This window comes from Sciurus carolinensis, chromosome 5 (genome assembly GCF_902686445.1).
Source record: "Sciurus carolinensis chromosome 5, mSciCar1.2, whole genome shotgun sequence".
In the NCBI taxonomy this organism is placed as follows: Eukaryota; Metazoa; Chordata; class Mammalia; order Rodentia; family Sciuridae; genus Sciurus; species Sciurus carolinensis.
The window spans coordinates 120,885,020-120,898,389 of NC_062217.1; the positions used below are offsets into that span (position 1 = coordinate 120,885,020).

General features: G+C 47.5%; 1 protein-coding gene across 2 annotated transcripts in view; it reads left to right on the forward strand.

Annotated features, from left to right (window-relative positions):
• The first annotated feature begins 1,246 nt into the window (after positions 1–1,246).
• The window catches only part of Hkdc1 (hexokinase domain containing 1), a 48,540-nt gene continuing 36,416 nt past the window's right edge, over positions 1,247–13,370 (forward strand). The window contains exons 1-2 of one of the 2 annotated variants that reach the window (XM_047553120.1): positions 1,247–1,484; positions 8,146–8,308. In XM_047553120.1, the coding sequence (XP_047409076.1) occupies positions 1,422–1,484; positions 8,146–8,308 (226 nt within the window). In that variant the 5' untranslated portion in view covers positions 1,247–1,421. Of the gene's footprint in view, positions 1,485–6,018; positions 6,133–8,145; positions 8,309–13,370 lie in introns of those variants that run through there. The other variant, XM_047553121.1, reaches the window with a different exon arrangement.

Here is a 13,370-nt window from a genome sequence, read left to right on the forward strand (position 1 = left end):
GCACGTTTTATCCAGAGGCCCTTGAATGGAAGAGCAGGTGCCACATAGGGGCAAGAAATATTAGAGCACCCAGATGTGTTAACATCTGGTCACCCGCTGATTTTACAAAGCGCTTGATTAATATTTGGGACATTAGAGTCAAGAATACCTTTATTTGCTTTTTTCCCACAGGCAAGACTCTGTTGGAGTAAGATCTCTGTACTTCGTTTTCCAAGTAGTTGAAATTCTTAACAATAACCTAACAGAAACTGCTAATAGTTATCGATTGAGTGTCCCAGGAAGGAAGAGGAGTTTGAGAACCAGAATTATGTATCAGTTAAAAGCCAGTGCCTGGAGCCAAACTCCTGGCATAGATCACTGGCTGAAGCATTTGCAAGCTTTGTGATTTTGAGTAAATCATTTAACCTTTCTGGGCCTCACTTTTCTCATCTATAAAATGGGGCTAGAAAGTGCTCCATTCTTGTTAGCTGCTTTTAACCCTGTTGCTCATGATCTCACTAGCCAGCCAATGGCCATCACACGAGTGGGAGGTTTGTCATTCCCACACCTTGGTACCTTTCTTGGTTCTTCTCACATCAAGTATGACGAGTGAGAAAAGTCAGTCAACCAAATAGTGAGCTACGTCAGTCAACCCAGTATCTCAGTAGCAGGAAAACTTTTCCCATCTGGAACTTCAATTTTTCTCTCTAGCAGCTGCTTCCCAGAGAGTCCCGGTGACTTCATTCTTACACATATTTTTTTCCTGGGTCACTACCTGGGAAATAAAGGTTGTCTACCTTTACATCATGAATAGATAAGCCTTTATTGATCGTTTTCCATTAACCCTGGGCTGTTAGCCAAGAGACTGGATCTTTCACCAATAGAGGAATTTGCTCCAACATTTTTGGAAACTTCTTGACCAGGGCCTTATTTAGTCTTCCTTAAGACAGTTTTTCAGGGGACCAAGGAGTCATGGAGTTTTGTTACCAGGTAGAGGAGAAAGGGACTAAAGGGGAAAACCTGGGGCTGGCCGTTTGCAGAGCAGCTCCACTGAACGTTGGCTTTGTTTAGGGTCTAACTTCTCAAAAGATTTTCCTCGGCTGAGTGGGCTTGGTGGAGCACTGGCCTGAGAGCGTTGCTTGGCAACGAGATTTTGTGGCACTCCATACTCAAATAGTCAAGCAACCCATCAATTCCCGGCCTCCCCCTCCATGGGCCCTCAGCTACCCCAGAGCCTCCTGGTAGACAATTAAGTGTGCGGCAGAGGGAGGGACCAGAGACAGGGGGCGAAGTTTAATCATTGAACCAGGCCGACTGAAAGTATTTAATCGGCAGCACCTCGCTCCTGGCCTGGACTGGAGTGCACAGCGCTCCGGAGTCTTGGGAGCAAAAACTGCCCAGAGATCTTTGCCTCGTTCAGGAAAAATCAAACTTGGGAAAACATGTTTGCGGTCCATTTGATGGCATTTTACTTCACCAAGCTAAAAGAGGATCAGATCAAGAAGGTAAGGACTCACAGAGCGGAGAGATGCGGGGCGTCCTTCAGATAGAACCAGCTGATCCCCTGCCTGCATCAGAAAGGGACTCAGGAGCTCAGGGGGAGTGCACTTGTCTAGCATGGGGGAGGCCCTGGGTTCGATCCCCAGTTTCAGAGAGCTTATTAAGAACAGATACTGGGAACCTCTGACCAGTAAAATCTCAGAGGGAGAAGAGGAGGTACGTCTGCGGACTCCTGGGCATTGCATTACTGTCCTGAACCCTGAATTACAGTAGAACTTCCTGACAGATGTCACAAACGGAGGGGCTGAAGAGAAAGTCAATAGAAAGCTTGCAGAGGTTTGTGTTTGATTCAGGGATGCTTTGGGGGAAAGGCCCCAGTGGAAGAGTCATGTGTAAAGAAGTTTTAAGAACTTATTTTTTTCTGATTTTTTTTAAGTTGTTGATGGACTTTTTAAAATTTTATTTATTTTTATGTGGTGCTGAGGATCAAATCCAGTGCCTCACACATGCTAGCTAAGCACTCTGCCACTGAGCCACAACCCCAGCCCAGTTTTAAGAACTTTTGAAAGAGATCTAATTATTCATATATTTGAAAGTATATAAAATATAGACCCTATATTATAGGATGGAATCTAGGGCCTTGTGTATGCAAGGCAAGCTCTCTACCACTGAGCTATGTCCCCATCCTCTTTTATTTTATTGAGACAGGGTCTTTTTAAGTTGTTCTGGCTGGCCTCAAACTTTTGATCCTCCTGCCTTGGCCTCCTGAGTAGCTGGGATTATAGCATTTGCCACTGTGTCTGGCTATTTATTTGTTCATATTAGAATGGATATATTTCATAAATAAATATGAAATATTTGGTTTTTCAAGATGAGGTCTTGCTATATAGTTCATGCTGGCCTTTAACTCTTGGCCTCAAGCCACCCTCCTGCCTCAGCCTCCCTAATAGCTGGGACTACAGGTGCACACCACTGTGCCCAGGTGGGATGTGAGTTTTAATATGTGCTAATTGAAATGTTTATTAATGACACATGCTATTTGCCAACAGTGTGCTGTTAAAGATGGGCATTAATTGGTCACTTCGCCCTAGGAACTAGTTTCCAAAATTCATTCCAAATTTGCTAGTTAGAGGTTGCCAAGGTCAACTGGGGGTAAGCAGGATTCTCTCCAGGCAGCTGAAACAAGCCTGCCTTACAGGCTGCACTCCCTGACTGGCTGTCAGCAGCAGCAGGCCACCGAGTAGCATGACTCAATTTACAGATAACAGGTGGACTCAGCCAAGGTCACCCAGGCATTTAAGGTGAAATCCAATTAAACCTAAATCTGAGAAAGCCACTCCCAGCCTTCTTTCTATTTACTATGATGTCTTCCCGCTTTTCACAATAAGAGGATGAGACCCTCACAGCATTAGTGTGCTTGGTGAGATAAACTTCCTCTAAGTTCTATTTATGAGAAAGTTAGAAGTACAGCAAACTTAAGAATATAAAGCAGTTAGATTTAACCTTTTAATTTCTACTTGTTGGTTAGACTCACAGAGCCCCCTACTGGAGCTGATAGAACTGTCCCCAGCCCAGCTTCGAATTCCCTTACAGTTACCACCAGCTTGGGCAGGATGCAACCGCATCGTGTCTTTCCTGCTTCCAAGAGGGAGTCTTGGAACCCTAAAATCTTTGGTTCTGCAAAATTATTTCATTTCCTTGGTCCCCCCGTGGTGGCTGACCTTTGGTTCTACCCTAGGTTAAGGAGGGACATGTTTGTCCACCAGCCCAGGTACAGATTCCAATAGCCCCTGTGGAAATGCAGGCTCCCAGATGGAAGAAGGGTCAGTCTTTGTAAATACCTGAAGTTCACCTTCCCCCTCCCTGCAGAAGGCAAGAAAGTGGAGCTTTGCAGTTAACCTAGGGACCTAGCCATCTCTGGGGCCATGCAGGAGGCTGCTTTATGGCTCTCGGGCTGAGTCACAGATTTTGAGAGCATTCCTCCATGTGATGAAAACACAGCTGGTCAAAAGGCACACTGTGTTCTCTCTCGGTGGCCTGGTAGCCAGTCCCGTCTTAGTTTGTGTGCCTTGTGTCTCTAGAACTGTCAAGATTCTGGACTCACATGTGCCTGCAAGGGTTACTATTCAGACCCTGGAACGGTTTTTTTTTTTTTTTTTTTTTTTTTTTAATCTCCTCATTCAAACATTAAAGACAAAAATAAAACAAAACAAACAAGAAGAAAGGAAAAGAGGAATCACTCTGACAGGTTCTTTTCCAATTCAATATATTGACACTATTTGACCTGTTGATGGCACTGGGTCAGGCCTGGTCACTGACCTGCAGAGTGTTGTCCGGAAGAACAAGACCAGTTAGGTTTTCAGTATTTTTTACGGTTTAGTAAGTCAACATTATGAAAAAGTAAAAATGTTGCTTTTATATTATATTTTATTTATTTGGAACTGGGAATTTAACCCAGGGGGTCTTGACCACTGAGCTACATCCCCAGTCCTTTTTTATATTTTATTTAGAGACAGAGTCTCACTGAGTTGCTTAGCACTTCGCTTTTTCTGAGGCTGGCTTTGAACTCACAATCCTCCTGCCTCAGCCTCCTGAGCTGCTGGGATTACAGGTGTGAGCCAATGCACCTGATGAAATGTTACCTTTAATCTCACTTTTAATTTACCTTTAATCACAAACACTGTCATGCTGTCATGTTTGCTGTGTAGGCGCCCTTGTGGATTTTTTTTCTCCCACAGTTATATTGATAATGTGCTATATGTACAGTTCTGCATCTTTCTTTCTTTTTTTTGGTACTGGGGATTGAACCCAGGAGCACTTAACCACTGAGCCACATCCCCAGCCCTTATTTGTATTTTATTTAGAGACAGGGTCTTGCTGAATTGCTTAGGACCTTGCTAAGTTGCTGAGGCTGGCCTTGAGTTTGCAAATCCTCCTGCCTCAGCCTCCGGAGCCTCTGGGATTACAGGTGTGAACCACCACACCCAGCTCAGTTCTGCATCTTGATTCCAGCACTTATTGTTATGTTGTAAACACTTATGACCATTCATTCATTATCTTTGTAATTATTAACTTAACATCTTCCTAATATTGAGTATGTCACAATTTATTTAACCTTTTACTTCTTTTTTTTTTTTTTTGCGGTGCTGGGGATCGAACTCAGGGCCTTGTGCTTGCAAGGCGAGCACTCTACCAGCTGAGCTATCTCCCCAGCCCAACCTTTTGCTTCTTGTGGACATTTGGATCTTCAAAAACATTCTTTTTAACAACTGAAATATGTTATATATGTCACACTATTTAGGTTCTCTGCTCAAAAGTTTTTCCTAATTGACTCATAATAAAAATCAAATTCCTTACAATGAAAAAGATATAGCCATGACAGATACTGGCCTGTGATTGTTTTTCTCCAAGTTTAGCGTTATTTCCTGAGGATAGATTTCTGAAGTGAAATCAGTAGGTCAAAGAGCAGAACCCCTTTATGACTCTTGGTTCATCCCAGGAGACCTCTGGACCGAGTGATCCCTAAGGCCCCGTCCAGCTCCTACATTCTGCAATTCAACAGGTCTGAGCTTCAAGTCTGTGAATTTGCTTTTTCCAAGTTAAATGGGATGCTGGTTGGCTCTCCTGTTTAGATGACATTTCCTATTACAAGTTGTGAGTCCCTCCAAAAGTGGGCTTGGTGTTCTGCAAACCCAACTCCCTCCTTTGGTGCCTGGGACAAGTGCCCCTGGTTATACATGCCCCAGAACACCTACATGGATTAAAAAGACAGCTCCCCCCCAACATACATTTCACTCTTCCTGTCTAGCTACTGCACCAGGTACTGTGGAAGACAAAGGATAAATAAGAAACTGCTGCTGGGCATGGTGGCACACACTTGTAATCCCAGTGACTTGGGAGGCTGAGGCAGGAGGATCATGAGTTCAAAGCCAGCCTCAGCAAAAGCGAGGCGCTAAGAAACTCAGTGAGACCCTGTCTCTAAATAAAATGCAAAATAGGGCTGGGGATGTGGCTCAGTGGTTAAGTGTCCCTGAGTTCAATCCCTGATGACTCCTCTCAAAAAAAAAAAAAAAAAAAAAAAAAAAGAAACTGCTAAGTTGACATTCTTTCCGCCATTACATTGATTTATTGAAAGAGCAGAAGCCACCAATGGGCTAAGTGACACTGGCAGGCTGCAGTTCACAACGGCCCCAAAGGATGCCGTTAGGTGGTTGCCTGGAGAAGCTCTTTATACTCTCTCCGGCAAGCAAAAAACGATCAGCAGTTTGAGGGGCCACAGCCTGAGGGGCTTAGATGTGGTGATAAAGGATCAAGCTTGGTTCCCATCCGGGGCATTCCTTCTCTTCTCCAACGCCAATTACTGGGGTCACGTCCCATCCATGCGGTTTTCTCTGTGTGTGTGGCTGTGCCAACCAATTAATCATAAACAGACGCAGGGTAAGTAGGAAGCTCTTAGTGAAGCATGACCTGGTTACAGTCTTTCTTCTCCAACATGCTGAAAGCTCAGTTGTCCTTTATTGTTAACCACCCTCTAATGGTTTTCTGGCCTTTCTGATCTCCAAGTCCCCAGAGCTATGGGGTCATTTCAGTGGATTCGGTCTCGTGTCCCTCTGAGGCCTGGCTGATGGCTGGGCACCTTCCTAGGATAAAGAGGTGAGCCCTGTGCTTTTGGTGTAATGTGTCTGTTGGGCACGTGGATCCCCCGTGGAATTGTGAGCCAAAACCAGGCTGTGGAGAGAGGAGTTTAGGGACAGCATGGTAGTCCCAGTCCTGCCCCTTAACTACAGCTTTATGAATGCTACTGCATGGCTCTGAGCCTGCATTCCTCATCTCTCAGTTAGGGACAGTAACTGTGGCCTTATCTGGCTGCCTCAAAGGGATGTCATAGAGATTTTTTTTTTCTTTTTTCTTTTCTTTTTTTTTTTTTTTTGGTCCTGGGAATTAAACTCAGTGGTGCTTAACCACTGAACCACACCCCCAGCCCCTTTTTAATATTTTATTTAGAGACAGGGTCTCACTGAGTTGTTTAAGTCCTCAGTAAGTTGCTGAGGCTGGCTTCAAACTCGTGATCCTCCCGCCTCAGCCTCCCGAGTTGCTGGGATGACAGGTGTGTGCCACCGTGCCCAGCTGTCATAGAGATTTGGTGAGGCTACATACACAAGAGCGCTTTTCAGACAGCAACACAAGTTCTTCGAGAAAAGTTTGCTCTCTCCAGGAATGCGAGGCAGCAAGCCTCCTGGCGACCTGGGGGCGGTGCTGAGTAAATACAACAGAGCTGCAACTTTAGCGTGCACTTGCTACTGTCTCTCTTCCTGCCCCATCGATAATCCCTCCCAAGAAGCCCAGGGAATCCAGCCTTCCACCAGCAATTCACTAGCATCAGTGTGGGGAGGAAGCTTTCCGCCATTCCTGATGTGGTATCTTAATGCCAAGTGGACTGAACACACCAGTGATTTTTACAACTTCTTTCCACTGGGACAGTTAGTCCTTTGCCTCAATTCTTGGTTACTTGAGTGACAACCACTCATTTCCAACAGCAATTTGAGGTGAGTTTAAAAAGTAGGCTGGGTGTGGTGCTTCATGCCTGTAATCCCAGCAGCCTGGGAGGCTGAGGTAGGAGGATTGTGAGTTCAGTCAGCCTCAGCAAAAGTGAGGCCCTAAGCAACTCAGTGAGACCAGACCCTGTCTCTAAATAAAATACAAAATAGGCTGGGGATGTGGCTTAGTGGTTGAGTGCCTCTGAGTTCAATCTCCTATACCTCTCCCCCCCAAAAATTTAACTTCATCTTAATTAGTACAACCTCAGTTAAATCAAAGCAGAAATTTAAAGGAGTAGTTTTTTTTTTTTTTTTTTTTTTTTTTTTTTTTTTTTTTAAAGGAAACTTTATTTTGGTCCTGAGGATTGAACCCAGGGGCACTTGACCACTGATCTATATCCCTAGTCCTTTCTACTTTTTTTTAATTGAATTAACTTTTTGGTAATAGGGATTGAACCCAGGGGCACTGAGTCACATTCCCAGCCCTTTTTATTTTTTAATTTTGAGACAGGGTCTTGCTATGTTACTGAGGCTAGCCTCAAACTTGCAATCCTCCTGCTTCAGCCTCCCGAGTCACTGGGATTATAGGCATGTACCACTGAACCCATAAAGGACCAGATTTTAAAGATTGCAGCTGGAAACTGAATTTGGTCCTGAGCTTCTTAGAAGCTAAAAAACAAAGGGGAATGTTTCTGGATATATACAGTCATAATTGGATCAAAGGAAGTTTCCATGTCTAGGAATTGAAGATTCAGGCTGAGGACAGTCTTTTCCAGTGGAGAGGAGCTGGTACCAAGGTAGAGGTGGGAATTGGAAGCCCTGCATGCTCCTCAGTCCCCACCTCCCTGGCTATTGTCCCATCAGAATAGTGGGAAGTCATTCTTCCGCAGAGCTTGCCCTTTAGAGGAGTAAGTGGACACTTGTCGGTCTTCCATTCCATTCTGCTCCCTCGACTCTCCACTCTGTCCCTGGCTGGTGGAGGGGTCAGCTAAGGAGACTGTGGGAGTGCACATCACAAATCTGTCCCTCAGTTGGGACACAGCCTTGAGGTAGGAGTGGGAGTGTACAGCCTTGGCTGGAGGGCAAGCACCCCGTTTGCCAATCCTGATCACCCCGATCTCTGTTTCAGGTGGACAGATTCCTGTATCACATGCGGCTCTCTGATGAGACCCTTTTGGACATCATGGCGCGGTTCCAGGCTGAGATGGAGAAAGGCCTGGGGAAGGACACCAACCCCACGGCCTCGGTGAAGATGCTGCCCACCTTTGTCAGGGCCATTCCAGATGGCTCAGGTGAGGGGGCTGGGCCCGCCAGGACCTGATCCGCCGGGCTCCTCCTGCTGAGGGTCCCTGATGTTTGCTTTTATACTCATCTTCTCTTTCCACGTCCCTTCTCCCTGGCCCTCTCTGCTTCAGTGCTGCTGAACACCTCTGGGTTCCACAGACCCAGGCATGCTTTCTCCCTGCCCATGCCGGCCTCACAAGTTCTATCCCATCTCTCTCTCTCTCTCTCTCTCTCTCTCTTTGGTACCAGGGATTGAACCCACTGAACCACATCTCCAGCCCATTTTTATATTTTATTTAGAGACAGGGGCTCCCTGAGTTGCTTAGGGCCTCGCTAAGTTGCTGAGGCTGGCTTTGAATTCACGATCCTCCTGCCTCAGCCTCCCTAGTCGCCAAGATTACAGATGTGCACCATTGTGCCTGGCCTGTCCCCTCTTTTGCTGCAGCATCCCACCTTAGCTTTCTAAGAACAGTCTAGAAAGATCACTCACTACCTCAGCTGGGAAGCATACTCATACTGGGTTAGGTGCTTGTCAGAGTCCTGGCCACCATGGTGGATGAGTCTCCCCTGGACTAAAGGCTCCATGAGGCCTGGGACTTATTCACCTCAGTGTTCTGAGCATCCGATGCATCTGGGCCTGACATGGAAGTTGAAAGAAGAGTAAATGGTGTTCATTCCTATGTGTCTAGATTCTCTGTTAGAAAAGTAATGCAAGGAAGCATGTTGCAATGGGAATAAAATTAAATGACAATTCAAGAACACTAGGCCCAGCTCTGTCACTCCTTGGTGACATTGGGCAAGTGAGTAGCCTTGGTTTCTCCGTGTATAAAATAAGAGTATCGTTCTAGGTATTGGGTTTCCATTGCTGTGTTCTATTCTTAGGGGTGAGCCAGAGCTGGCTGGCTGGGGTTCTACAGTAGGACCAGGGTTTCATACTTGCCTGGAAATAAGGTTTAGATTCACCCGGGAAAATTCCTAAACACGTGGTTTCCCAGGTCTCTCCCCTGGAGACTCTAGTAACACACTACCACAAATTTAGTGGATTCACACAACACAAATGTATGCTCTTACAGTTCTGGCGGTCAGGAGTCTGAAATGAGTCTATTTGGGCTAAAATCACAGGGTTGGCAGGGCGACCTTCCCTCTGGAGGCTCCAGGGAGAATGTCTCCCTGTCTCTTTCCGCTTCTAGGAGCCACCACGTTCCTTAGCTTATACTCCCTTCTGTCTTCAAAGCCAGCAGTATTGCATCATCAAATCATTCTCTGGAAGCCAGGCGTGATGGCATATGCCTGTAATCCCAGTGGCTTGGGAGGCTGAGGCAGGAGGATGGAGTTCAAAGCCAGCCTCAGCAATTTAGCAAGGCTCTTAGCAACTTAGCAAGACCCTGTCTCAAAATAAAAACAAAAATGGGCTGGGGATGTGCCTTGGTGGTTAAGCACCCCTGGGTTCAATTGCCCAGTACAAACAAACAAACAAAAAAACAAAAATCAAATCTTTCCCTGGCTCTGATCCTCTCTCTGCCTCCCTCTTCCACACTGAGAGACCCTGTGGTTACCCATGATCATCTTCCAAGCTCAAGGTCAACAGATAAGCAATTTCTAGTCTATTTGCAACCTGCAACTTTAGTTCCCCTTTGCCATTTGCTCTAACACAGTCAGGGATTGGGACACGAGGGGATGGGGACATTATTTTGACTACCACAGTCCAGGGCTCTCTAAAAGGGATCTGAGTTCCTGCCTGACTCCTCTGTTCTTAGCTTCTGGGCAAAGTCAGAAGAGAGAAAAGAACCGGCATTTACTGAGCATCTACTGCAGTCCTGAAATATTAGGGACTCGCTGTGCCACGTGCTCTGTATGGAACACCGTGGAGAAGCTGCTACTGCCAGGTTGGATGGGAGCATGGAGGAGCCAGCCTCCCCCATTTTCAAGATCCCAGTGATCAGAGCCTTGGGGCCCCGGAAGGAGCAGGGGCTGAAGCTTGGGGAATTCTCAGGGGGCCTTTGATTTGATTGGTTGAATTCTGGGCCGCTCTGGGGCAGTGCTTGGGTCAAAGTACTGTGGCTCTGCTGAGAGTTCCCGCCTCCTCGCTGGTGGGCCGCTGCTTGGGATGGGCAGAGAACCACCCTTGAGGAACACGAGCTTTGGAGAGAGACAATCCTACTTTGAAATCTCAGCCCTGCCTCTGACAGTACTTGATGGGAGTGGGAGGGGACTGTGGTCCTTGGCAGGTTGTCCAGAGTCATTCTGCAGGGGCATCTGAGTCACTGGGTGTGTGTGGGTGGTGACAACACTGGGGCTAAGTCCTCCTTGCTTCCTGAGCTGTGGCCCCACCTCCAGATACCAAGAAGGTGTGGCCCCAAGGAGCAAGGGAGAGTGGCCTTCGGTGATCTGGAGGGGTGCGGCTGGCTGCTTCCGATGTTTAGAAGTGAGACTGATCACGTGCTAGAAACCCCATCTTCCTCAGGCAGGAGATGTGTGCCTCTTTTCTTCACCGTTCACTCAGACCTCTCCCCCACAACACGGCACCCAGTGGTTCTGTTGCAGAGAGGTTCCTGGACCCGAGTATCAAGTGAGCAGTGCCCTTGTGGGTCCCAGGACTACTGTGCCCCTGTCCTCATCAGTACAAGGGATGGTCTGCGTGGCCCTCTGACAGTAGGACTGTAAATGGAGGGGCCACGGGAGTGGCTCCCTCCCTCTCAGAGGCTTGAATCTTCATGTTTGCTGAAATAAAACTACAACAGACCAATGGGAGAAGCCAGCATGCAAATTTATTAATGTGCAAGGACCACAGGAGCCACACACAATGGGAAACTCAAAGAAGGTGTGGGGGGCGGGGCGGGTTGTGGCTTAAATACCCTCTTCCTTAGGAAGAGGGAAGTGGGGGCTGCAGGCAATTTCAGGGAGGTAGTAAATGATTTTTAGGGGGAAAGAGCAGACAATGGCCTGGGACAAAGTTCCTCCGCGCTACAGGTGTAGTGTTTGGTTTTCAGTGTCTTGGTGATAAGAAGTAACCCTCCTTGGTTAATGACATCTCGGTAGAGGATTGAAGGGAAATGTGTTCGTCCTTGGTGGATCAGGTCCCTAGGCAGATAAGGGGACTCCAGGTAAAGCCCTTCCTTGATGTGCTGTTCTCCAGGTGCTCCAGAGTAGCATATTTTGGGGTATTGTTTTCTGAGCCCCATAGCAGGACCCAGTGTGGTTGTGTTAATGAAGCGCTTTAAAATCTCCCAAATATTGTCCCCAGTGTTTTGTAGCTCTTGTGTACGGGTGGTGTCATTTCGTGATTACTGACAAAACCAAATAAACCTCTCCTAATCCCTGGTGGGTTCTGGTTCAGAAATGTATGACAACGCCCATGAGCTCCTTCTGCGTCTCCTTGCTCTCTGTAGCTTCTCCTCTCACCTGAACCTGTCGGAGGGCATCAACTGTCTGAGGCTGACTGACCTCCCAGCCTTTTAGAAAACTGCCATGGACCATTCTTAGGACCAAGAGCCTTCAGGGTGTTTTGTTATCATCTGTGCCTTCTCTAGCAGCCATGGAAGGAGGGGCCCCGGAAGCACCCAGGGAGGTGTTGTGAAGGTGGTTAGGGTGCCTCTGCTGAATCCCAGCTGGCTTCTGCCTCCAGCTGCCTCCTAGGCCTGCATGGAGGCCTTGGACCAGCCTGGGAGCTCTGAGGTAGCCAGCCATCATGGCTGATGGTCCCAGAGGGTTCATCTCTTGCCTGAGAATAAGAATCAGATTCATCTGGAATGATTCCCAAACCTGGTTTTCCCAGCCTCTCCCTCTGGAGACTGAATCTCCAAGAATCTACACAGTCTGTCACTGTGTGCCTTCAGGAGACACTGCACTGGGGAATGTGGAGGGAAGGAAGGTGTGAACCCTGGCATGGCTTAGTCTCTAGGGATCATCAACAGGAAGCGGATTGTGGGAAAAAATCTGCCCACCTGGGAGGCCCTGAAGACTCGCCACCCTTGCCCTCCTCCTCTGCCCGGGCAGGGCCTCTCTCCCCCAGGCTCCAGTGAGTTCTTCCTCTGGGGTTAGAGTCACATCACGGAAGGGAACACACCACGTGGTTTCCATGAAAGGGCACCTTGAGTCACCAGAGGAATGACATGTTTGCACAGTGATAACGGCGCTCGTTGTGGTGTGGGGGGTGGAGAGAAGAAAGTCCCCTGCGCTAGCCAGTTCTCAGCGTATCGTCCGCCATTGTGCAGCTCCGCAGCTTCCTCTTTTGCTAAACCCTCAGGCTGCCCTGATTGGTACCAGGGGTGTTTTTTCCCCTCAAAATATCAATCAGACCTTGGCATTCCCTTGTTCAAAATCTTTCTGTGAGCTGGGTGTGGTGGCGCCTGTCTGTAATCCCAGTGGCTCAGGAGACTGAGGCAGCAGGTTTGCGAGTTCAAAACCAGTCTCAGTAATTAGCGAGGCCCTAGGCAACTCAATGAGACCCTGTCTCTAAATAGAATATAAAAAAGAGCTGGGGATGTGGCTCAGTGGTTAAGCACCCTGGGTTCAATTCCAGTACAAAAACAAACAAACAAAAAAAAAACAAAAAACAAAAAAAACCCAACCACTTTCTGTGGTTCCTGCTCACCTTCCTGATAAAGCCCTCATTCTTTGGGGCTTCCCGATTTACCCCAGACTACCTTCCAGGCCCATTTTTGTTTGAGAACCACAGGTGCCCATTCCTTTGCTCATGGTGTCCTCTCCCTGGAACACTGCTGTCCCCTGCCTGGCTACCTAACTTGCTCTGATTGCAACACTCAGCTATGTCCATCCCCCTGGGGCACTGGCTGCCTGCCTCCCATCTCTGATTTGGGCACCTCTCCCTGCACTTGCTATCATTAGAGTTCTTGTCCTTCTAATGGAAATGGCTTCCTTCTGTGCCTGTATTGCTGATAATCTCCCTGGGGCACCTGCAGCCTTTCACTCCTAGCATTCCTAGCATCTGGCATGTGATGTGGCACCGACCAGTGCCCCATAAATGTTTGTGCATGGATGGTGTGATCCACTGTCTTCCACACCAAGGAGACATCTGGGTGAGCATCTCCAGCTGGTGCATAATGTGTG